Source organism: Trichosurus vulpecula, chromosome 2, assembly GCF_011100635.1.
Source record: "Trichosurus vulpecula isolate mTriVul1 chromosome 2, mTriVul1.pri, whole genome shotgun sequence".
NCBI lineage: Eukaryota > Metazoa > Chordata > Mammalia > Diprotodontia > Phalangeridae > Trichosurus > Trichosurus vulpecula.
Window position 1 is genome coordinate 435,518,359 of NC_050574.1, and position 24,464 is coordinate 435,542,822.

Sequence of the window (24,464 nt, forward strand, 5' to 3'; positions counted from 1 at the left end):
AACTCTTGCCTGCTTTATTTACGTAAAGTGTAATAAATCTTTGCCTCCTTGACTTAAAGAATGCTTGGGTCCACAAATTCATTCCAGGTGAGCTGGGAACCTTGGTTTGGGATTCCTACATCCCTGGGGATCATTTCTCCCTCAACAGGGGCAGCTAGATGGTGGAATGGATAGTGCTGGGTCTGGAGTTGAGACATCTTCCCAAGTTTGAATCCGGCCTCAGACACTTAATAGCTATGTGACCCTGACCAAGTTTGCCTCAGTTCATCATCTGTAAAAATGCGCTGGAGAAGTAAATGGCAAATCACTCCAGTCTCTTTGCCAAGAAAACCCCAAATGGAGTCACAAAGTCAGAAATGACTGTTGCCGCAGCGAAATGGTTTTGGTGAAAGAACCTTGGGGTTGGTGGGGGGGTGTCTTGGTAAGTGTGGTTTAAAAAGGCTTAGATTGAAACAAACGGTTCATTTCTGTCTCCAGCACCTAGCCCAGTGCTTGACTTATAAGCCCTTAATACTGATTTGAAGATTTTCCATGTGTTTTCTTGGGCATTCCAACATCCCATGGCAAAAGACAATTGGGTACTAATTGTATTAATGATACAAAGATGCTATTCGGTTTGTAATGCCCACTTCTGTCTACCTATCCCAATCTTCCCTGTACCTTAGAAAGACTAAGCTCTAGTCTCTGGTGCAGTGCCTGGGATCACTTTCTTCAGTTCAGTGATTGCTCTAATAGCCACTTTCTGTCAACACATCTGCCAAGATCACTGGTTTTCATGCTTATGTCTCTTTCTTCTCCCACTGGATACAGTGATGCTTCAATGCTTCGTCAGTGGGATAGCAAATGAAGAGCCTGGAAGGCTGCCCCTGGGGTAGCTACTCTACTTACAGACTTCTATGTTCTCTATACTATAGCATACTTTTTACATTAGCTTATTTGTTCACTTATGAGATAGCAAGTATTATCATCCCCATTTTACAGATAAACACCTTAAGGCAATGTGTTATCTGTAAAATGAGAGGATTTGACTAAATGTTCTTGAAAATTCCTTCCACAGATTTCTCTAAGTCTGTATGATTCTGAGCTTGGTTTGTGCCTTGCCCAAGGTGACATGGACAGTAAGGTGCATTTATTAAAATCATCTCTTTTGACTAAGTTTTTGTATCCCACATTGCCTCTAAATGTCATAAAGACCTTGTAGTAAAGCACATGTGTTTTCACTCGGCAGCACCTCCCTCATTTAGAGCTTCTTTTTTTTTATGACACACTTCTAAAAGGGTTAAGTTTATACCAAATTAGAAGCAAAGGAGGGAGAGGACATTGTAGAGGCCTATGCACCAACAGTAGCAAAAACAATAAATCACAAGGGAAAGAAATGCGTAACTATAAAGATACAGAGACTCAAAAAAAGTAAAGCAATTTGGGGTCACTTGACCTTCAGTAGGCTATCACAGTAAATTTGCAATGAATACACATTATCAAGAAGTTATGATTTGTGTCCCATGTATGAGACCAGGCAGCATACAATGTATCTGGGAAATATTTTCTCATCTAAAGTGTTGGTGCTTACAATTTACTACATGTCCCTCCCATTCCAGCCAACTGGCTCTTTTTCTCTTTAGAAGCCACATGCTATCCCCCTCTCTGTTTCTGCCTATGCCTTTGACCCATTCCCCACCTCAATCCTCTCCACCTAATCAGTCTCAGGAGGCCCTGAATTACTCATTTGCTGGATCAACCATCAGTCTCCTATCCCCAAGACTTAAACATTCCTGGAAATTTTTTTCTCTTAGTGAAACCATCAATGTCTACTGTTTCAATTACGACTGCAGATGACTCTCAAATGTTTCAGAATGCCAGTTACACAGTGTCTTTTGTCTTCTGGACATCTCTACCGGGGTGTTGCATTAGCATCTAGAACATGCTCTAAATGGAACTCATATTCCTTCTCCTAAACCTGCCGCTCGTAACTTTCCGGTTTCTGCTGACACCTAGAATTATTTTTGACTCTCCATCACCCTCCATATCTGGTTAGTTACCAAGTCTTGTCACTTTTTTCTTCTCACATCTATCCTCTATGATGTGGTCATCGCTCTAATGTAGAGCTTCAGTACTTCTCACTGATGCACTCCACCTACCCCTGCCAATAAGTCTTCCTACTTTGTCTCTTCTTTAGTCCATCTGCTTTATAACAGCCAAAATAACTGTCCTAAGGCACAGGTCTGATCATGCCACTTCCCTGCTCAATGAAAACCTTAAGTGGCTCCTGTTACCTCTGGGTTAAAATCCTGATTGGCATTTAAAGCTCTGGCTCAAATCCAGCTTTATTCCGTATCATCCCTTCACAAACTCACATTACCTATTGCCACTACCTACTCCCCAAATCCCACATTTTGCCTCCTCTTGAGGTGCCTACACAGTCTGGATTCTGTCTGGAACCGTCTCCCTCTTCATTTCTTAGAATCCTTAGCTTCCTTCAGGGCTTAGCTCAAGTGTCACCTCCTGCTGAGGAGGTTTCTCCCCTCAGATAATACAGTATTACTTATCTGTGTTAATGGTGTATCTCTTTTTCAGAATCTAAGCTTCTTGAGGACAGAGTGCCTCGCATATAGTAGATATTTCAGCTCCCTGAGGGCAACGAGCTTGGTAGCTCGTACATGAGAAATTCAATAAACAATTTCTCTCCATGCCTTTTTCCTGGGCTGTTGAGGAAAGTGGCACAATTTGCCTCATCCTTAGCAATACTAAGTGGTCCCAGGCCTCTTAAAAAAAACAAAATTTTTTCCTTTTTACTTATTGTCAGGCTATCAGGTTGTTTTTTTTTTGGGGGGGGGAGAACTTCCCTTTTAAGTTAAGCTTCTAATTGCATGGGCCTCAAAGTCAGTAATCAAGTTCATTAAAATTGTGTCTAAAATAATAAGATGTCTCTAAAGTACCTGAGACTGTCCCTAAGACTGTCCAGAAGTCTTTTTTTTGGTCATTATCTGGCTCTTATCTCTAAACAAACACATATATCGAGCTAAATATTTTTGTGTGTGGTTTTCCTAGATATTTTTGAAAATTTTTTAAACCAACTGGGTGGTACAAAGGCACTTCATAGAAAACTTTAAGGAATCTCACTCCTCGTACACCCTTGACTTTGTTGTTTAGTCGTCTTCCAGTGACCCCATTTGTGGTTTTCTTGGCAAATATACTGGAGTGGTTTGCCATTTCTTTCTCCAGTTCATCTTATAGAGGAGGAATTCAGGTAAACAGGGTTAAGTGAGTAGCCCAGGGTCATATGGTTAGTAAGTATCTGAGGCCAGATTTGAACTCAGGAAGACTATCTCCCTAACTCCAAGCCTGACACTCTACATACACTATACCCTCATAATGAATCCATTCCATGAAATCCATTCTCCATTAGCAAATGAAAATGGGTGGGGGATTTCGGAGCATGAGGGAAGAAGAATTCATAGGGAACAATTTTCACTTTTGGTGTCTAATTTCCAATTCCATTCCATGTTCATTTTGGGCACAGATTTTTTTTTTTATGCTTTTCACATTGATAGAGCATACCAATACCACAGGTGCTTTTTTAAAAAATGTAACGAAATGTTCCTTCTTTTGACTCCTACTACATAGCAAAGCTTCTTCACACTATGTTAGCTCCTTTTTCTGTTGACAGCTCCTTGAATTCTCAGAAAATATCAAATCAAGCACAGCCTAGGAAAAAACTAAGTTGTTACAGTCTCACAACTGTGCCTTGACTGTTGTAAGAGTTGTATTAATCTGCAACTTTGCCAACTAGCCATAAAACCCCTTACGTAATTTACACTGTTTCTCTTCTTTGTGTATAACACTGGATTCCAATAATGTCTCCATCTGTGGAAACTGAACAGCAAAAGGGAAACCCACTGTTGGTAACACTAAGCCTTTTGTACAGACACAGAATAGCTGATGTATATATCCTTTTTAAGTTTACAGAGAACTTTATGTAGGTTATACAATCTGATCCTGACAACTATCCTCAGGCTAGTCCAATTTATTTTTATTAGCACTAATATAGCCAATACTATGCTTATAATTTATAAACGCAATTAGAATAGTCATTCTTCACCTTCAGCATAATAACTGTACTGATGAAAGTATAAATGGGTACTTGATGAATCCATTTAAGCAAGGTATTAATGCAGCCTTTATATAGAGTAATGGATTTGGAGTCAGAGGCCCTGGTTAAATTTCACCTCTGCCACTTACCTGAATCTGACCTCTGGCAAGTCATTCCATCTTTCTGTGCCTCAGTTTCCTCAGCTGCAAAATGAGCTGGCTGGACTAGATGGCTTCTAAGGTAATTTTTCATTCTAAATCTATAATATGTGATGTGAACCACACTATAATTTGGCAAGGTCCCATTATGAAACTATATCCATGGAACATTTTCCCCCATCACTTACAGAACAAATACATTTTCTATTACTGAAACCTCCTTGCCACTGCTTTAACTGCATTAATTTAAATGCTAAATGTAATAAATACTAAAGATTTATAGAATCAGAAAAAAATTTAAATGGTTGCTCAGCAGATATTTATGTTTATGCCTTTATTTGGCTCAGGAGCTGTCAAACAAGCAGAGTTCAGCCTCTATTATTTAAAGGTCTCTCTGTTTCTTAAAATATTAAAATCAATCCTAGAATTTTAGCAGATATTTTAAAATGCAGTAACATTTTAGTTATGAGAAATTTAAATTTCATTTCAAGGAAGTTACTACACACCTAAAATAAACCAGGCTACTGCCCAAAGCATCTTCAGCAAAAATAAATACATGAAAAGTGTTAATTATCTGAAATTTGAGGTACCATTTTTGTTCAGTATTAGATAGCATTAAAATTGTATTGTAAGGGAATGTGAATTAAGGCCAAAGGCTTTCGCCACCCCTAATGTCTATCTACCATCAGGAAAGCCCATGCTGGCTGCTGCCACTCTTGTCACTCAGCAGGAGCAAAAAGCTCAGGACCCCCTGCATTTTCTCATCACAGAATTTACAAGCCTAAATTCATGAGCTTTTATTTTGAAAGTATCCCTCCTTGGAAGAGATGGAGTCCAGCAAAGATTACTGTAAAGGAAACTTTTGTGAAGTAAATTGTCCTTTGATTTACATTATAAAATCAGATTGCTGCACTGTAAAAAAAAAACCATGGCATATAGATATGGTAACATCACATTTAAGAATGATCTATGGCCTTTTAAAGTCACATATTTAAAAGGAAAAATAGTATTTTTATAAGAGTACTTAAAACAGTAAAAATAATACTGTGCTAGAAGTCACAAAATTAAAAAAAATTTAAAAAACCAAACCTTTTTGTGCCCATGGGAACATATGTGTAAGACTAAACCCAAGAGAACAGAATTAATCCAATGTTGGTATCCTGCATCCTCAAACTGATGTTACCACCATTTTAAAGATGAGAGAAAACCGAAGGAAAATGAAGTTAAAAGAAGAATTAAATAAAGGAAAATATAAATCACCAGAAGAAGGTTCCATAATAGCCTCAAGGCTGGGTGAGAAGCACAGCAATATCAGGAGGCGAAAGTAAAAGAAGCCTTAGAAGGAAGACAAAGGAAAGGTCTTGAATCTGATTCAGAACTTAATGGAGATCAAAAAGAGTGAGAAGAAACTGATGGGAACTATATTTTTCATGAAATGTGAGTTACAACAGGTAGCATGCTGGAATTTGGGTATTTAGTAGCGATGGAGGCCCAATCAACCTATGTAATTTAAAAAGCAGAATTAGACAAATTATTAAAAAATATACAGGAGGATCTTATGTTGATTAGTTAACTCAGCATAATACCATTTCTAAATTTCCCCTATGTCAAACCACCAGAAGTTCTCCCTCCTTTCAGATAAATTCTCAAGTTAGTCAAAAAAGTAAATGACTATTTACTCACTACCACATCATGGCAAGAGCACAAACGGATTCAAGAGGCGGCTGTCTGAGTGAAATAATGGAAATTTCTTCCAAGGCTGCAACATCTTAATGCTATTTCTTGATTTTAGAAATAGAGTATTACCCACTGATGCCATGGCAAAATATCTTGTGAACTAGTTTTATCCAATGGGAAATTTTCCATTTTCTCAATGATACAAACCATGGTCATATGTAGCACTCACAATATGTGTTCTACCCACTCAGGTCCTACAAAAAAAAGCCATGATTTAGTGAAGATAAACTATGAGAAGCCATGAAGGTTCGAAACTGGCTCAACTCCAAAGTATACAAAATCAAGTATTTGCAGTCAAGCTTCAGTCATATATTATTGCAAATAAATGCTCCCACCAAGTTAAAGGTCACGGGAGGAACTGAGTTTATGTAGAGTTTATACACACACATTAGTACTATTATTATTTTTTTAACCTAGTTTTATTAAATATTGCTTCCTTGGGATATGTTTATAACAAATCCCAGAACATTTTCATGTAAGGATTCAAAGCGGTCATATTAAAATACAGCTTCAATATAAAGTTTATCACAGTTTTACAGTATTCAAAATGACAGACCTGCCTTAAAAAAAAAAAAAGGACTATTACACCCAAAACATAAGAAAACAATTAAATAAACAAGTTTGGCGTTTTTCATAATTCTTGTAGTATAAAACAGAATATTAAATCTATTACTGGCAAGCTGACACTGACCTATATAATCTAGTTTGAAATGTGTCCCATTTAAACACACTAGACAAGATCACTGTACAAAAAGGTTGATGCGCATTTTGATGAAAGAAGTGCATCCCTGAAAGGATTTTTTTTGCCAGTTTAGTATATTTATCTCTTTAAAAAAAACAAATCATGTCAAAATGTCCTTTTCCTTTTTTAAACTGAAGGCTTAGTTCAGATTTTTTTTTGTTGTTTTGTTTCATTTTTCAGCCTTGTTTAAAAACAATAGTGTCTATGGACGCCCACCAGGGGGCAGTGTAAGATTAGCCATTAAATCACGAACAGCTGGGAATATTGTGCATTCACCTGTAACAGAGAAAAATGTTAATTAGCTATTCGCAACATAGGAAAGAGGATCTTAACACAACTGGTGGTGGGGGGAGTGTTTTACTTGTAAGTAATAAGAAATTGGAAAATTAAAGAAACTTAATTTTTAATTGCCCAGATTATAGGTATCAGCTACAAGGCAATATCTGGGGTTTGGATGAAATTTCTAGTCAATTCACATCTAGGGTTTTAATTTTTAAAGGTATGAGTAATGTCATCAACACTCAAAATTTTGTATAGTAAAACCTCAACTAGGCGTTAATAGAAGTTAGATTTTAAGGCTGTACTTGTTTCTATCCTTTGAACCTAGCAAATACAAGGGTTATTTATCTTAAATGTTGATACCTTAACTACAACATCAACTTGCTTGATGCAAAATTTTCTTTAAAGTCTACTAGCATTGCCTAGGAAATCCACCAGGATTTTCAATAAAATTTAGGTAAGTAGCCATCCTTCTCAGTCACAGTAGTTTTAAAGATACATAAATATTCTCTACTAAGTGAAGTCTTTGTATCAAAACTGAGATTTCTTCAATTAAAGTGTTACATCCATTAAAAGCATCTGAGAAGGGATTTTAATTAAAAATGCAAATTCAAGAAATGTTTTGAGGCTGGGACATGTTTAATGTTTTTCTGCACCCTCACCTCCCTGACTTGCTCTGGCCAAAAACAAATCAGAAACTGCCAGTCTCCCAGATCTAAATTTGGTCAGTTACATATATGATAATACAATAGGTTAGAGTGAAGCTATTTATACAGAATAGTCTACTTTCACACACATAACACCCTGGAAGAAATTGGAATCAAGCATTAGATATGGTTACTGTACTACTAAGACAATGATTTTTGGTTACTTTTAACTTAATCTTTAATCCATAGAAATGGAAAACTAGATAAAGTTAATTGGAATGTGAAAGTTTAAATTATGTTTTTAAAAATTCCCCTCCAGAATAATGCAAGCAATTTCTAAAGACCAAGAATTTCTATCTTCCATTTATCTTCATGATTCCTAGTGTATAATTTTTTTGTAGTTCACTGAAAAGTCATCACTCTAGGTGAAAAAGCTTGCTCAGTTAATACAGGTTGAAATCATTACCCCTGCCCCCCCTCCCCTCCCCACCTCAGGAAGTATAATTTAAAATTCAGCAAAATATAGTAATGCCACTCATCAGCCTGTGAAAAATGAAAATTGTTAGGTCAAAGACTCTGATGGCATTCAACCTTGATTCTTGAAGAATTCTACTTTTCGCCCAAAGAGGTGAGAAGCCAAAGGAAGAAATGAAGATAGCAATATGAAAGTTGAGGAAGTATTGCAATAAACAAAGCATAACTCTCCCTACTGCTACTGTATTTCTTATAAGTCCTAATTCAATTAAAATTTAAGAGGTAAGAAGGAATTACTGTGGTTACTTCTGAAATGAAAAAATACCTTTTCTCAATCCCTTAGTCATGAGCATGCATAACATGGGAAACCACAATTTTTCCATCACATTGAAAAAAAAAACTGATAAGTAATAAAGTATAATTTCTTCTATGATTCTTACTCCTAGAAATTTTTCGATAAGTAACTTTTAACTGAAAATATATTGAATATAATCTTTTTGAAGAACAATTTCACTTCATTTCAAACTGTAAATTGCTATCCTATTCAGATTAAAGAGAATCTTCTTTGGGATGAGCCAAATGGAGGAAAGTTCCCCCTTCTGAATTAAAAAAAATTTTTTTAAACAAAATTTAATATTGCCAGAAAAGTCAAAAATTTTAAATTGCATGCTACCATATAAAGTAAAAATCAGAGGGGTTTGACATTTAATAACATTCTGGTTTCCTTGAAAATGTTAGGTTTGAGAGCTTCACTGAGCACTTGGTGAAAATGTTCACTTGCACCCAACCTGACACTTACATAAGAAGCCCATACAGCAGTGGTGGCTAGTTGTATCAGCTTTTATTCTTCACAAAACATTTGAATATACAGAACTTTTAAAGATAATTCTATTAATTTGTTATTCATCAGCCATGAAATATGATAAAGAAACATGCATTTCAACTTTGTGAGTTACAGAGCAAGTATCAATGCTGGGGGAAGCAGGACTATGGAGAATTTTGTTGTCCTAACTACAGTCCTCTGGCAACACGTGCTATACATATAACTTTCTGGTAGTAGCAATGGGGACAGTCCCATTATTAAATCATGAACAAAAGTAAAATCTTGGCAGCAGAGAAATGAACAAAAATAACAAGTGAGGAAGGAGATAAAGTGAAAGCAGACATTAAGGGGGTCACAACAAAGAGAAGTGAGGAGGAGGGCGCTTTCTCATCAGAATCTTAAGACCCATGTAACACAATACCATCTAACCGGTCATGTACCTTGTCGCGGTGGATTCATCTCTGCAAACCTCTTTAGAATGTTGCTAACCATCATGGGTGCAGCAACAGAAGAATTTTGCTGTCGGGGAATGTCTGCCTGTTGTGTTGTACCTGAAGCCATGTCGTAAATAATTGGAACAATAATGCTGACAGGTTCCTGGGGAGGTACTGACGTCTTCTGAGTTAGCTGAAGCTGTGGGCAATACAACGCACACAAAACAAAGAATTAAAACATTTAACGAGGTAGAAGAGAGTAAACGTCCAAATTTTAAAAAGCTGCCATTACTGTATATAGAAATGAGATATAGTATGGACACTTGAATTCTTTACTTTCTTGCCAAGGTAGTTTGCTTTAGACTCAACTTTCTCTCCCCATACCTGGCTGCAAAATAATTAATTTCTGTGGGTCTATTCTAACATTCAGTGAGAGGTACTGGGGATACAAAAATACACATGACACATCTGCTCTCCAATAGCTTAAAATCTAATTGTAAGACAAGTAAAACTACTTGAGCTGCCAGGGTATTCTGGTGGAGTTATCCAGGAGGCATCTGGAAATACAGGACTAGAAGTTCTGAGGAAAGAATAGGAAATTAAAAAAAAAAGTGTGTGTGTGATGCATAAAAATGACAAATGAGGAAGCCAATGGAAGGGTGGGAATGTGCAAGGAATAGAGTGTAATTAGAGGAGAGGGATTTGGAAATAAGAAGACTGTGACTTTAGAAAGCTATTTCAGTACAGTCATGGTGATACAAGACAGACTGCAAAGATTGAATAGGTCAAGGTAAAGAAACAGAGGATCAAATACAACTTATCGATTGAATAATCTGGACCTGATACATGAAATTCAAGATTTCAAAGCAGAGAAAACTAGCCCTATAATTTGGCAATACATGATTGTTTTATATAAGACACATGAACTTACGCAGTCACCACAAAAATGCCTCATTTACCTCTAAATCACTTTGAATTCAGATACTGGATAATACTTACAAAAAACAGCATTTTGGATTTGAGCACTACAGCAGGTGTCCCAGGAGGTGCAATAGGTGGTGCACTGGGAGGGATTGTGAGACAGAATTGCACATTCCATTTCAATTGTGTAGCTTGATCAGGGAACTATATTTAGAAATAAAAAGAAAGTAATTGATAAGGCTATGTATGGTATCTCAATTTGGCATTAGATGTTCTAAACTTCCAGACTACTTCAAACATTATTACAAGATCACAAAAATATCAGTTATTTTCTATATTTTTATGAATTTATCATTTGAGAACTTAATTGTAGATTTATATATAATTATCTTATCTACTTCAAGCCCAGAAATAAAATCTTGAGATGGTTATTTTTCTCCACATTACTTCCCTAGTCAACTAAACAGTACATCTTGATCAGGAGGTCCAACAGCTAGTCCGAAAACTTGGTCAGGGAAACTTAAGATGTGCGAATCACTATCTCAAAAAAGGAAAATTATGAAAATTTTAACAATGGTTAATTGCTCTAAGACTTCCCAAAGCTCCAATGAAAAGAAAGTTGCTTTTCTTCACCAATATAAACAAAAAGTAACATGCTTAGTCAGACTGACATCCCATCTAGCCCAGTATTCCCTCTCTAACCCTAAAAAAGAACATGGGCTTAGAGTTTGTCTAGCCTTATTCACTGGACTTTTACCCTCAACAGGATTCTCAGAGGTCCATCATTCATCAGTCTGTTAAACTATTACTTATCATCTCTCCATCCTATACCACTCATGCCATAGTTCATGCCAGAGTTTTCTATCTACTGTATTAAATAGTAGTTCCTTTAATTTGTTGTATATTCACCTCTTTCGAGCTTTTTAATAGCCCACATTCCTACTGCATGTTGATCAGGCTTGCCCTCTGTTTTCCTATCTTTATGTCAAGTATTCCATTGTGATTCAAAACATTTAAGACTAAGACTTTGCCACATGGAACCTTGAATCAAAGGTTTTTAAAAAATGCCCTTAGATACATGAATCTATGACCACATTAACATAAGTACTTCCTATCTTGTGCAGGTCACCACCCCTCCAGACCTTCTAATACTGTGCAATCCTTGTCCGTGTATTTATATAAAATGCACTACAAAAGACCTACCCAACAAACAACTTAGATGCCTTCTTCCAGTTCTTTTGCTATCTCTAGAGTACCAATGTAGCACCTGCACTATCCATTTGTGGCTTGAATTCTCACTACATGACTAGTTTATTTCCATTTCCAGTCATGCATGTCCTCCAAGGTGTCATTTATAACTGCTCACAAGTAAGTCATCACTATTAAAATCCTGTAGCCTACTTACATGCCTAAGAGTCTATTGTGGTATGGTTAACTTATCATTTTGATTCTCATGAGGAGCCACACACATCATCAGGAAAAAGAGGTGGGCTTCTGCAGTAGTGAGCAGTTTGAGAATACTGAAAATATTATGTTAATTTCCCAAATAAGGTCTTTTTCGACTCTGGGCTCAGCTCACTGTCCAGCTGCAGCATCTATCCAAAATATTAATATACACATTGATGGAAGAGCCAAACAGGCTATTTGTCCATCAGAATGTCATAGATATGGCTATCTCCATTTTCATTCACTTTGTTTTTTTCGGTGTGGATGGTTAGACAAACTCCCTTCTATAGATTTCAGTTAGAATAGTGTTGTGATGATCAATGCACAGTATCAGATGTAAAAATTTTCAGACAACCTTGCATTTGATAAAGAATCCTTTAAAAAAATTTGTAATTATATTTTTCAATTATCATTCATTTTTTTTCCTCCTACCCGAGGAAAAAACAACAACAAAACATACGTGCAACAAGTACACACGGTTATGCAAAACAAATCACATGCTGGCCCTGTCCTAAAACGTGTCTGTTTTGTATATTTAGCGCATCATTTTGCTATCAGGAGACGGTATCATTTTTCATCATCTACCCTCTGGAAATATGGTTGATTACTGCATTGATCAGAGTTCTGACGTCAAAATTGTTCCTTGTCACAATGCTGCTATAACATAGATGGTTCCCCCAGTTCTCACTTTACTCTGCATCAGCTCATAAGTCTTCCTAAATTTCTCTGAAAATAACTCTCTCATAATTTCTTATAGCTCAATAGTATTTTATTACATTCACGTAAAATATTTTGTTTGGCCATTCCCCAATCAATGGGCACACCTAGGGAATCCTTTTAAATGGATTTTTTGCAAGATATCTTCTGTGACACTGTTGAACACATATCTCCCTGCTTTTTGCTGCACTTGGGCAATACTCGTATGCACTGGACAAAATCCATTGTAGCTACGTCACAGAATAATTCCTCAAAGCCTCTCCCATTTAAATTATGCCATTTCACATGTTACACAAGATTCTACCATTTAACCATATGTTTTTGAGGTGAGCCTTCAAGGCTTCATTTTGTTCTACCACACTGAATTTAGAAATTCTACAGTAGGACTCATGTTTTTACACTTTTCAGTGTGACCATAAAGATATAGTTTCCAAAAAAAAATTATTGGTAAGAAAGAGGCTGCCTTATTCCCTTCTCACGTACAGATTTCTAGATTTTATAGAAAAGAGGAAGTACATAGTAAGCACTTCATAAATGTTTATTGAAGTAGATATACGGACCCACAGTTATCTCTTCTGGATCACTCTAAAAAAATTTATGCGATCTTTTCCATTATTTCAGTCCTCCCCTCTTAGAGCTATCTTAGCAGTAGATTCCTGAATATCTTTAAAATTGTGTCACACGGTAATTTAGACACAGATTGTTAAAACCAAAAGGTAATTGAGAATATCTCATCTGCCACTCTTTAAGAGACAACTACGTGCTTGGCACCAGAGCTAAGACTTACCCAACAGAAAGCTGAGGTCCAGGGAAGTAGAGTCACAAAATCAGAGTTAGCTAGTGGCAAAAACAGACCTTGACTACAGCTTTCCTGACTCCAAGTTCAAAGCTCAATGAAGCACCATCACTGTCATTGTCACTTCCTCATAAAGTTGATCCATTACTAGAGATTTGAGAATTTAAAGGTGGTGATTCCACAAGCACTGAGTCACAGAGTCCTGCCAACAGGGCTGCCATCTTCCCTATGGTCTCAGTCAGGAGTGCTCTCTGAAGATCCTGCTTTAATAATTCTCACACCAAGATCTGTGAAGCTTCACTATTTCCTCAAGTGCTTTCTACTGTTTGGAAAAGTGACACTGTCATCTTCTATCAATCTACCTTCTAACACTCTGGAAAAAAAAGCTTCTATGACAAATGTGGGCTGCCCCTGGATTCTCTGCTTGGCAAAGAGATGAAGCGCTTCCTCTCCTGAGCCTCACGATTGTAATGCCATCACTAGCGTCAGTTAACTTCTCTAAGATATGATCAACCACTTTCTTTTTATTCATTTCCCATTTTTTTCCAAAGTCAACAGCCAAATCAGACAGGTCAGAATGGAGCTGCTATAACTCTATCTTTATTCTTCCTTACTTTACTTCTGCTCTAACTAGTCAATACTGACCACACACAGGTTGATTGTGAGATGCCTGCTGCACTTGTCACGTAACCCGCTGTTTCCTATTTCCTAAGATGCAGTCACCTTCTTTTTCATGATGTTGCTAAATGATCACGATATCCACTGCCTTTCAACTCGTCTGAAGAAAGTGCTTGTGATGCGCTAGTATGAAGTAACGAGTAGTCTGCAAAGCTACCTCTCCCCTCCAGGGGTCCCTGACTGAATTAGAGTCAGACTTAAAAGGAAGCAGGTCATCTGGTTCACCTCTCCATTCCCCCCCCCCCCCATTTTAAAGACAAGGAAGCTGAGGCTCAGGGAGGTTAAGTGCTGGCCTAGGTCAGAAAGGTATTAAGCATCCATCGGAAGCAGGATTGGGACCCATCCTTCTCCAAGCCTGTCTTTTCCCCACTGCAGCACCTGCCCCCCTCACCATAAAGCACAGCACTAGTCCTTCACTCCCTCCCACAATTCCCTGAGGAAGTTATATGCTAACTAGGCTCACAATAAAGTCAATTTAGCCAAATAATCCACGTTCCTATTTTTAGCTGTAAAATACTTCTAGGTAAAAAAAGAAAGGAGGCAGAAAGGTAAATGACGAATAATCGCAGAAATAGAAAGCAGACCTACTGCTTTTATTCATCATGTTTTTGCTTATATGCATATACCTACATATGTGTATGTATGTGTGTATGCATGTATGTGGTATGTTCAGCATCACTGCTTCTTTCCTTACAACTCACCAGCTCCAGTTTCATGATGTGCACACAGTCCCTGAGGATATGTGTCGGGGCGCCTAACAGCTTGGTGAAGGCTATTAGTGTATTGGCTTTAAATGGTGGTCCTGCAACCTAAAGAAATAAAAGAAGCAATTATTTTTCATTCTGACATGAATTAACATTTCATTTTCAAAAATTCATAATTTATTGAACCTAAATAGATACCCTTGTTTCAAAGAATTTCTCCAAAACTTGAAGTTCATCTGGTTTCCACTGTCCTGCATTTTCAGGTGTTACTTTTAGCTGAAGAGTCTGGTTGGTCTTGGGGCTGAGAGCGACTCTGCACTTAAGGGCATCAGTCTTAAACATTATTACTCCAGGTTCATTGGAGTTTATTAGCTGTAGCTACAAAATCCAAACAATATATATAATTATTAACATATTCGGGAGACTATAGGAGAACTGAATAGTACTGAGACTAGAGGCCAGAAAAGAAGACCATGCAATAAGCTGAGAACTATATTCAAAATAAGGAGCTTGATAAGCAGTTACTAATGTCTATGAGAAGCCAAGACTACTTTAACATCTCAATTTCTCATAAAACATTTTGAAAATGTGAATAGTTATTACTAAAATGGCTGCAATTAAATGACAGCTCTTTTAAAATAGTTTGTTCCCTTTGAATAAAAAATATTGGTAATGACTGGGCCACAAATTTCACATAAATTTAATCATATGTATTATTTGAAAGTTTTACAATCAAAGGTGCCTGGTAACCATTCCCCAAGAATGTTTAGTCATGTAAAAAGTACTATCAATCTTAGTTGACATTACTTATTTGACTTAAAATTATGGAATTTCTACAGATATATAGATTGTTAGAATCTTGAAAGTCTTCAAAAAGCAAACACACATATTTTAATAAGGCTTAGTGGCAGAATTTGTAGGGATGTCTCGTTAAGCACTTCTTCAAGTTTGAAGATGACATCTGTGATATAGGAACTATAAAAAGCTGAAGTATGACACCATGCATCAGAAAACAAATAAATAATAAGCAAAACCCATTATCAAAAACACAACATAAATAAAACCCATTCATCATGGTAATATTAAGGGAAGAGTACTTGAATTTGACTAGCTTAGTAACATTAGGGAAATCACTTTAGTTTTGCTGTGGGAAGGAAAATACCACATTCTACAATTTAGAATATTTCCTTTCAAAATCAATTTGCTTGTGAAATTATACATAAAGAACTAAATACCGTTTCTTGTTGAATAATCCTTTGAAGATGTCTTCTCATGATAACTGATCCGAGGAATCGCTCAAGTGGGGAGCACAGGTAACTACCAGCCAGGCCAGGTACAAGTCCCGGAGTAGGAGAGGGCAAAAGTAAAATATTCAAGGCACTGTGAGTGAGGATGGTAGGTATGGATGCAGCCCAAGAGCGCTGAGGTAGCTTACGAGGCGGAGGCATGTTGGTTGGCATTGTTTGAGAACCTTTTGAAAAAAATTTATTAATTTCAATTCTCAATGACAATTTTATATTAATTTATTTCTCCCTATTTTCAACTTTACAATCTTTCCCATTTAAAAAACAAACTGTGGGTGTTTCTGGTTGAGTAACCCATTCTGTACACTTTAATGGCGTTAGACCAGGTTCAGTCTGACTGCAAATCTGTAAAGTTAGGACAATACCACAACCAAAACTCTAGAATTATAAAAACAAGTTTAAAATCTGAGACTTTGACTCTATTGAATTAAAAAGAGTTCCCAAACGGTTGCTGATAAACAGCTACTGTTATTAACCTATTTATTATATGACTAACAGGCTGTTACTAAGTAATCTTTTTAAAAAGATGGCCCACCACACTAAGATTTTTAATTTATGATCTTGAATATCACAACATTACCACTAAACCTGTTTCAAACTGACTGCAGTCAGTATAAACATAATGATAAATAAGTGCAAAGGCTCATAGAATTTCATGAGATTTAGGGATGGAAGGGACCTTGGGCCATCTAGTTTTACTACACATGAGCAAAATGAGGTTCAGAGAGAAGTGACGTTCAAGGTCACAAAGACTCAGCTCATTAAGGGAAACCTAGCCACCAAGTAATGAATATTTTGGAAAAACTTCTGAAAGACATGGATAGGGCAGCTAAGTGGCACAGTGGACAGAGTGCCAGACCTACAGTGAGAAAGACTCACCTTCCTGATTTCAAATCTGGCCTCAGACACTTACTGTGTGACCCTGGGCAAGTCACTTAACCCTGCTGCCCTTCCTTTCCTCATCTCCGAAATGAGCTAGAGAAGGAAATGGCAAACTGCTGCAATATCTCTGACAAGAAAATCCCAACAGGCACTATGAGCACCAGATACGAATGAACAACAACAGAAAAGCATGGATGGGTCAGTCTTTTAGGGGAATATATCATCAGATAGTACTGATCTCTTTTGATCTTCAAATTTTCAGATGAATATAGAATGACTTAAAAATAATTTATCAGAAACTCTTTATAAAAAGAAGTGACTACATGGGGTCAAGACTAATAAACTTTTGATATCATATTTAAATTCTTTTAAATGTAAGGACATAGTGTATTCAATTGATTAGTATGAGAGCCAAAAAGATAATATTAACAAAAGACATTAATCTATGCAAAATAATGGGATGAGATTTACTTGTTCCAGCCCGAGGGGAATGAGAAGCATCTGGAACAGGAGAATGTAGCGATGGATTGGCTGGTGACATTCCAGGCATTCGTGTTGCTGGTGAGGGACCAGACACTTGAGGAGATCCTGGCCAATTTCCTGCTCTTCCACTTGGTGACACCATAGTATACGGTGAACTAGGATCAATGGTACCTGTATAAATTGCAAAGTTATTCCTATTTCCATTATGCTGAGAAAGTGTACAAACAAAAGGTTAAAAAAATTGAAATCTATTCCTGGCTCAACACCCATGATGATCCTTAATGTTTTCTTTTCAGAGCAAAGATATTAATGGCTACCCAATTTTATTTTTTTCCTTTAAAATGACATTTCAATTGAAGACAACTACATCCTAGCATGCCACTTCAGAATCTATTATATGTAATTTACCAGATGGACTAACATCTGGTTTCACCACCATCATATAGACTGAGAAAGGGTACAATTTACCTAAGCAAATGCTTTATGCAATAATATCAATGCCTTACAAAATTAACTCACTAGACCTAAAGAACACATTAAAATGGGGTCCAGGGGACTAGGGACCTCATTTTATATTCGTTTCTATCCTTTATACCACCTAGCATATACCATAATACTTACAGTTACTTTAGATTTACAAAGTGCTTTTAGATATAGGTCTTTTGATCCATATAACTACCTTGTGAAGCTGAGGAGAGTCTAAACGACTTATTCAAAGTTACATAGCAAAGAAATGGGAGGGTTGGGACTAGATGTCTTTGTACTCTTTGTTCAGTTCTTTTTCCACTAGTACATGTTATGTATATAGCAGGTGCTCAATAAGTAACTGTTGACTAATCCGCTAATATTGAGCCAATAGTTTTCTTGGATATGTTTTATTATACCAAGAAAAAACTGACAAAACTGAAAAAAAGGATGACTAAGATTTTCTTCATTTGGCAAACATTAGATTTGCTAATGTGATTAGATATGATGTGGCAAAAGTGTCTTTCTGAATGATATGGATTTAATTATTTCTTTATTATGAACTTGACAAACTTCAATAAACATGAAATTTCCTTAAAAAAAAAGAACAGAAAAAGAGGCTTCTATATGAAACCATGGATGTGTAATACATTACAGCTTACAAGTCTGTCTCCTTATCTTCCTTTGGCTGTCTTCTGTGTATTTTCTAAATGTTTTATTGATGCTCTTTATTTTCTCTTTTTTGGATATCACTATCACTAACTCTCTACTCCCATCATTTCCACAACTCTTCAGCACAAAATAAAAGCCCTCTTTTGTTACAAGTAAGTAGTCAAGTAAAACAAATGCATATATTGGTTGAATCTGAAAAGATGTCATCTTCTTGTAAATAGTCTTATTTCTTTTTTTTTTCTTTTGGAGGGGAGAGGGCAGGGCAATTGGGGTTAAGTGATTTGCCCCAAGGTCACACAGCTAGTACATGTGTCACGTGTCTGAGGGCACATTTGAACTCAGGTCCTCGTGACTCCAGGGCCAGTGTTCTACTCATTGCGACACCTAGCTGACCTGTAAATATTCTTAAAAAGACATTTTTTTAAAAATGGGATCATAAATTGTCTCCTACAAATATACCAAGTTTAGTTCTTTTCTGGCTTTCTCTATCAGTCTGAATTTGTTCCTAAATGCATTATTTCAGAAAAATCTTTTACTTTTATCACTGGTTTCTATATGAGGACTTACCATGTGGACTGGCAAAGCTGGCCCCTGGTCCTATAGAGATTCCATGTGAGGAAGGGGGAGGAGTTGGAACAAACGATGCTGGTGATGGAGCTCTCAAAGCACCACTAGGTGAACTGGCAGCATGCAGATTTCCTAATCAAGGGAAAATTAATCACTGATAAGTTTTCAACATAGTACATATATTTCAATAATTAAAGAGATGTATCATTTTATTAGTGTAGCTACTTGCTCCATATGATCCTTATAGATTACCGAATGTCTGTGGTAATTAAAAAAAGAACACATACATCCCTGGTAGCCAATTTTCCGGTGGCAAGCCTCATCCCAAACTGGTTTTCTGGCCACCTGTCCACTGCTGGGCCGGTACAGAAGATTAACTGTCACATGTGAGTACTACTCCAGTGGATGATCATTATATATGTATATGTTTTAAATATTCACATAACAATGATATAAGGAATAGAGCTTAAATAAATGAGGCAAAGAAAGAGAGCAGATCAATTAGCAGGAGGAAGACACTTGGGTGACAAATAACAAAAAAATAATACTAAAAGCTAGTTTACTGCTTACCAATGCACTGATTGCCTCTAACAAAATTACCTGAAGAGAAAATATAACAATACAACGAGCGATATCTTACCCGGGGATTGTGTGTGCATCATGGAAGGAGACTGGTTGACAGTACTATGATAAGATGTAGGTGGTGAAGTAAGAGGATAAGCTCCTGATGACCCTGGCTGCTTTGGAAACGGCTAAAAGTTTAAAAATAAAATTGAAAAATAAAAGTTGGCATAAAACTCAGGCCTAATCGGTGAAAAGCACACGCAAATATGAAGCCGTACAACTAATTAATATTAACTCCAAACGAACAATTACTTAAAAATTCCCTTTCAGATTTGTAAAAACCTTTCAAACTAAAGTTTCAAAGAAAAAAAAAATCCCCCTTCTTAAATGGGAGGGGAAAAGGATAGTCCTACACATCATCATGAAGCCTATTTATTTTTTTTGATTTGACTCTTACATGGCTACAATGTCTATCATCCCGAGTACAACAGAGACTTCCCCTTCCCCCACCCTCCTTCTCTTGACTAAGTTCTATTTCTCCCCTTCCAACCTAATCCTTGGACTATCTACAGAACTGTAATTTATTCTAGGTGGCCCATTTTAAGAAGGACATTGATAAGATGAAGAACGTACAAGGAAGCCAACCAAGAGGGTAAGCAGTCTTGAGTCTGTACCACAGGATCCATCATGTCATAGGAAGATCAACTGAAAGATCTGGGGATATTTAGCCTGGAGAAGAGAAGACCGATCTGGGGTTGGGGGCGTGGGGTGGGATATGATAGCTGCCTCAACTATTTGAATTATGTGGAAGAGGGATTAAAATTGCTCAGAGGTCTCATCGGGCATAAACAGGGGCAAGGAAGAGTTGAAGAGAAGCAAATTTAGGTTTGATTTCAAGAAAAATTTTCTAACAATTAGAGCTCTTCGAACAGGATGGAGGAATATCTCCCCCTCAATGGAGATATTCAAGCAGACTGGATGTTGTGAGGTTTATGTATGGATTTACTAGATGGCTACTAAGATCATTTAAAACTCACTGTTCTTCTTATCTTGACAATCTTCTTCTAGCTCTGTAACTTCATTTTCACTAGCTCAAAAACAAATGTACATACGGAATCATTCTCAGCTAACAGAATATTTATCTACCTTTCTGGTACTACTAATAGTGCTACTTCAAATTAAGATAATTTAACATATTTCCAAAGCATTATAATTTTTTTAACCTCTGCTCCTCAATCATGGTTCTAATTCTTTAACCTGAAATTGGTAACATTTTTCCCCTCTTCCTTCTTTCTTTTTTAAAAAAAGTAACTGTTATTACATAGAATAAGGCTAGGGTCTAGACCTGTGGTTTCACTGAAATGGGGAATTCCTGGATGAGGAAACTCTTGCCAATGAAGATCAGGACAGTTTTAAAGAGTTGCTTATAGAAGACAGGAAGGTTAAATGACTTGTCTAAGGTCACAGAGTCAATACATATGTGAGAGGCAAGGCTTGAACCAAATCTTCCTGCCCCTGAGGACAGCTTTCTATTCACTACACCAGCAGTTTTCAAACATGTTCTTAGGACCTCTATACTCTTAAAAATTACTGAGGACTCCAAACAGCTTGTTTATCTGGGTTACATCTGATGATATTTGCTATATTTGCAGTATAAAACAAACAAAATCTTAAGATTAATCCATTAAAATAACAAATGCATTACATGTTAATATAAATAATAATATGAAAAACAATATTCTAAAACAAGAAAAATAGTGAGAACGGAATTGTTTCATATATTTTTGTAAATCTTTTACATATGTTTTAATGTCTGGCTTGATTTGCTTATTTTCAATCTGCTGTGATATGTTATTTTGGTTCAAGTATAAGAACAAAATTCTGGCTGCATACAGATATGTGGATGGAAAAGGGAGGAGTATTTTAATAGGCAAATAATGTCTTAGTATTAGTAGGAAAATAGTTCAGATCTCAAGGACCCTTCAAAGGGTCCCAGGAAAACCTTCTGGGTCCACAGACCATACTTTGGACAATACCATATTATACCACGATGCCTCTATTATTATTAAACACAACGTACTTAATATTATAAAAGTCTAAGGTGTCACTCCAAACAGAGGTATGCACTGAAACACAGACTCTACAGCATCACAGGGCTTCTATGTTTTCTCTTGCTATTGCTCTTCCATACTTTTCTTTCAATCCTTTGGTCAAAATAAAAGGTGAGATCATTAACCTTGTAAGCTAGTGATTTAAAGGAGATAAGGCACTATCCAAAACCACTACTACTATTCCCAAAGAAGTTGCTTTAAGGAGAGGAAGCATCTACAAATTAGATTACCTGGGACAGAGTAGCCTCCCTTTCTGGGCTGTGTCCCTGACTCCAACCCCCCTCTAGTTTTCTGTGGGTCTCTTCCACAGAGGAAAATGAATCACATTATGTGGCCGCTATCCAGTAATTACACTCTTTGAATCCTACTAGCGAACACTTTCCTCTTTTCCCCATGTTGGTTGCTAGTGAACTAGTTCAACTCTACACTATCCTTCCTCAAAGGACTGATTACTCAAATTACTGTTCTTGCCCTGTCAAGTCTCAGCCTTGGATCACTCCCATCAGCTGCTGCCTTCACTCCTCCACACACGCTGCTGAATGAAGCTGGAGACAATCACAACTGCGCCTACCACAAATTTATTTATTTATTCCTCAACTAAGTCCTCCCTCTCTTTTCCCCTCCTCTTACATCACTCAGACACCTTCTGCCAACACCTTTGCCTTCATTTCTGTCGTCCATGACGGGGCGATCCTTCTTACCAAGGTAAATCTCTCTATGGGCACAGCTGATTTCATTCTTTCCCATCTTTTCTGGCAGATTGTCCCCTCCATCATCCCTGCTCTCTCAGCTTATCTTCAACCTTGTTTGCTGGCTGCTTCTCTCCTGTCATGCCTGCCCCATTCTGAAAAAACCCTTACGTGACCCATCCGTCCTCTCTAGTTCTATTATTTAAACAGAGGTAAAGCAATGCAGGCAACTAGCAGGACATAGCCTAAAACAGCAATACCCGGATGCTTCTTCATGTCTAAAGCCTCAGCACCACATCTTACTAGCTGAAGCTCCCTCCATAGACAATCTCCCTGTTCTATATAAGTGTAAGAAGATACTTCTCTTTCGAGCTGTTTTCAACTCAGGGTCAAGTAGGCAGGTTAAGGTAACCAATGCCTGGAAACACCACAAAGGGAGCACCTGGAAGCAGAGGGATCCTCTGGGAATTGCATCTGTTAAGAATGTCCCTTCTGGAAAGATGGCTGGGCATTTGATTTCTGATTCTGCACCAAGTGTCAAGCTTGTCTAACCAGACATAAATAGTACCCTGCCTGTGGTATCTACAAGTAAAAAACGCTGTACTATGAGGCCACTTGTATACCTGAAACAAACTTCTGATGAGAGGAAATATTCCTAACTGATGTACAGGCTTAGAATTTGCAATTTACTATCTTATGGTGAGCCAATCCCATACAAAGTAACAGTAAGGTTTTTTTAAGCTTTAATGTTATGTGATATATTCAAGCTCCTACTCAAATAAGACTGGTTTTCAGGGACAAAATTAGATTACATGTGTATAATACATTTCTAAACCATTAGCATACTTGCCTGTTGTTGGGGTGGTGGCTGGGGCTGTAGCTGTGATATTAAAGAATCCATCATATCACCCCCTATTGGAGATGGGGGATTGTCATCTTCATTTACAGATCTTCTTCGAGCATCTTGATTGCTATCAACAAACATGTTCAAGAATGTCTGCGGACACACATAAATGCAGTGTTTAAAATGTTTTGCATTTATTTTTAAAATATTTAAAAATCAGCCAAAAGAGACTTGATTAGCTATCCTAGGCCCAAAGGGGAAGCCTTTCTTACATCAAATCCATAACCTGAAACAGATACCCTCAGGACTGGTGGCAGAAAAGTCTAATCACCAAAAGGCATACAGTTATTATTAACACTTGAAGAGTAGAAAATCCTGATTAGAAAGCTTTTAAGTGTATGCTAGTACAACCACACAAATGTTTCCATATTATCGTCTTGCTCAGAAATGAAAAAAATTGTTTTGGCAATTTAAGTATTTAACTATTTTCAGACTTGAAAAACTCCTAGGCCTAGCCCACAAGTGCTTGCCACTAACTAAGCTAGTTGTCCTTGGGCAGGTCACGTAACTGAGATCTAAGTGTACCCTAGGCTGGGGTTACCTTACCTAGGTAACCTAAATTGCCTAATATGTAAAATGATTGGGTTAGATGATCTTTAAAGATCCTTCTAGCCCTAACAACATATGAACCTATGAGTAACTTTAAAAATTCTGAGTGAGAGTATAAAATAGAGGGACAGTGGAACAACACTGTTAGGTGATATTCTCCTTCTTTTTATCCATCATAGTTGGCCCGACTAGAACCAGTAGATGTTAAAGTTTTATGACAGCAGGCCATACTGGGCATGACTTCCAAAGCTTCTAACATCTTTCCTGAGACCCCCAAGAGGAATTAGTTTTCAAATAGGACAAAACTGGATTTCAATAAACCTTTTCCAGTAGATTGCAAGTTTCCTTGATGGCAAGAACTATTTCTTTTTTGTCTTTGTAGCCCCAATACCTAACAAAAAGGGATAGAGATAGTGCTGGAGTCATGACTTCAAAGATACAGAGAGCTCCTGAATAAAGGAGCCCCCTCTACCAATGCAGTTGGTTCCTTCTCTACAACACACAGTCTTAGTTGTCTGAAATCACTGAAAATTAAGCGACCTGTCCAGTCACACAACCAGCAGGTATCAGAGGTACAAATAGAATCTAGGTCTTTTTCCTGGCCCCAGGATTAGCCACTAGACCATGC

At 37.2% G+C, this 24,464-nt stretch overlaps 1 protein-coding gene across 1 annotated transcript in view; it reads right to left on the reverse strand.

Moving 5' to 3' along the window:
* Positions 1-5,343: 5,343 nt before the first annotated feature.
* Positions 5,344-24,464, reverse strand: part of MED14 (mediator complex subunit 14) — a 64,484-nt gene continuing 45,363 nt past the window's right edge. The window contains exons 22-31 of the mRNA XM_036744787.1: positions 23,234-23,380; positions 19,660-19,771; positions 19,020-19,151; positions 17,304-17,486; positions 15,882-16,117; positions 14,845-15,024; positions 14,644-14,751; positions 10,384-10,509; positions 9,391-9,583; positions 5,344-7,003 (exon numbers count right to left, since the gene is read on the reverse strand). Coding sequence (XP_036600682.1) covers positions 6,930-7,003; positions 9,391-9,583; positions 10,384-10,509; positions 14,644-14,751; positions 14,845-15,024; positions 15,882-16,117; positions 17,304-17,486; positions 19,020-19,151; positions 19,660-19,771; positions 23,234-23,380 — 1,491 coding nt within the window. The 3' untranslated portion in view covers positions 5,344-6,929. The remainder of the gene's footprint in view (positions 7,004-9,390; positions 9,584-10,383; positions 10,510-14,643; positions 14,752-14,844; positions 15,025-15,881; positions 16,118-17,303; positions 17,487-19,019; positions 19,152-19,659; positions 19,772-23,233; positions 23,381-24,464) is intronic.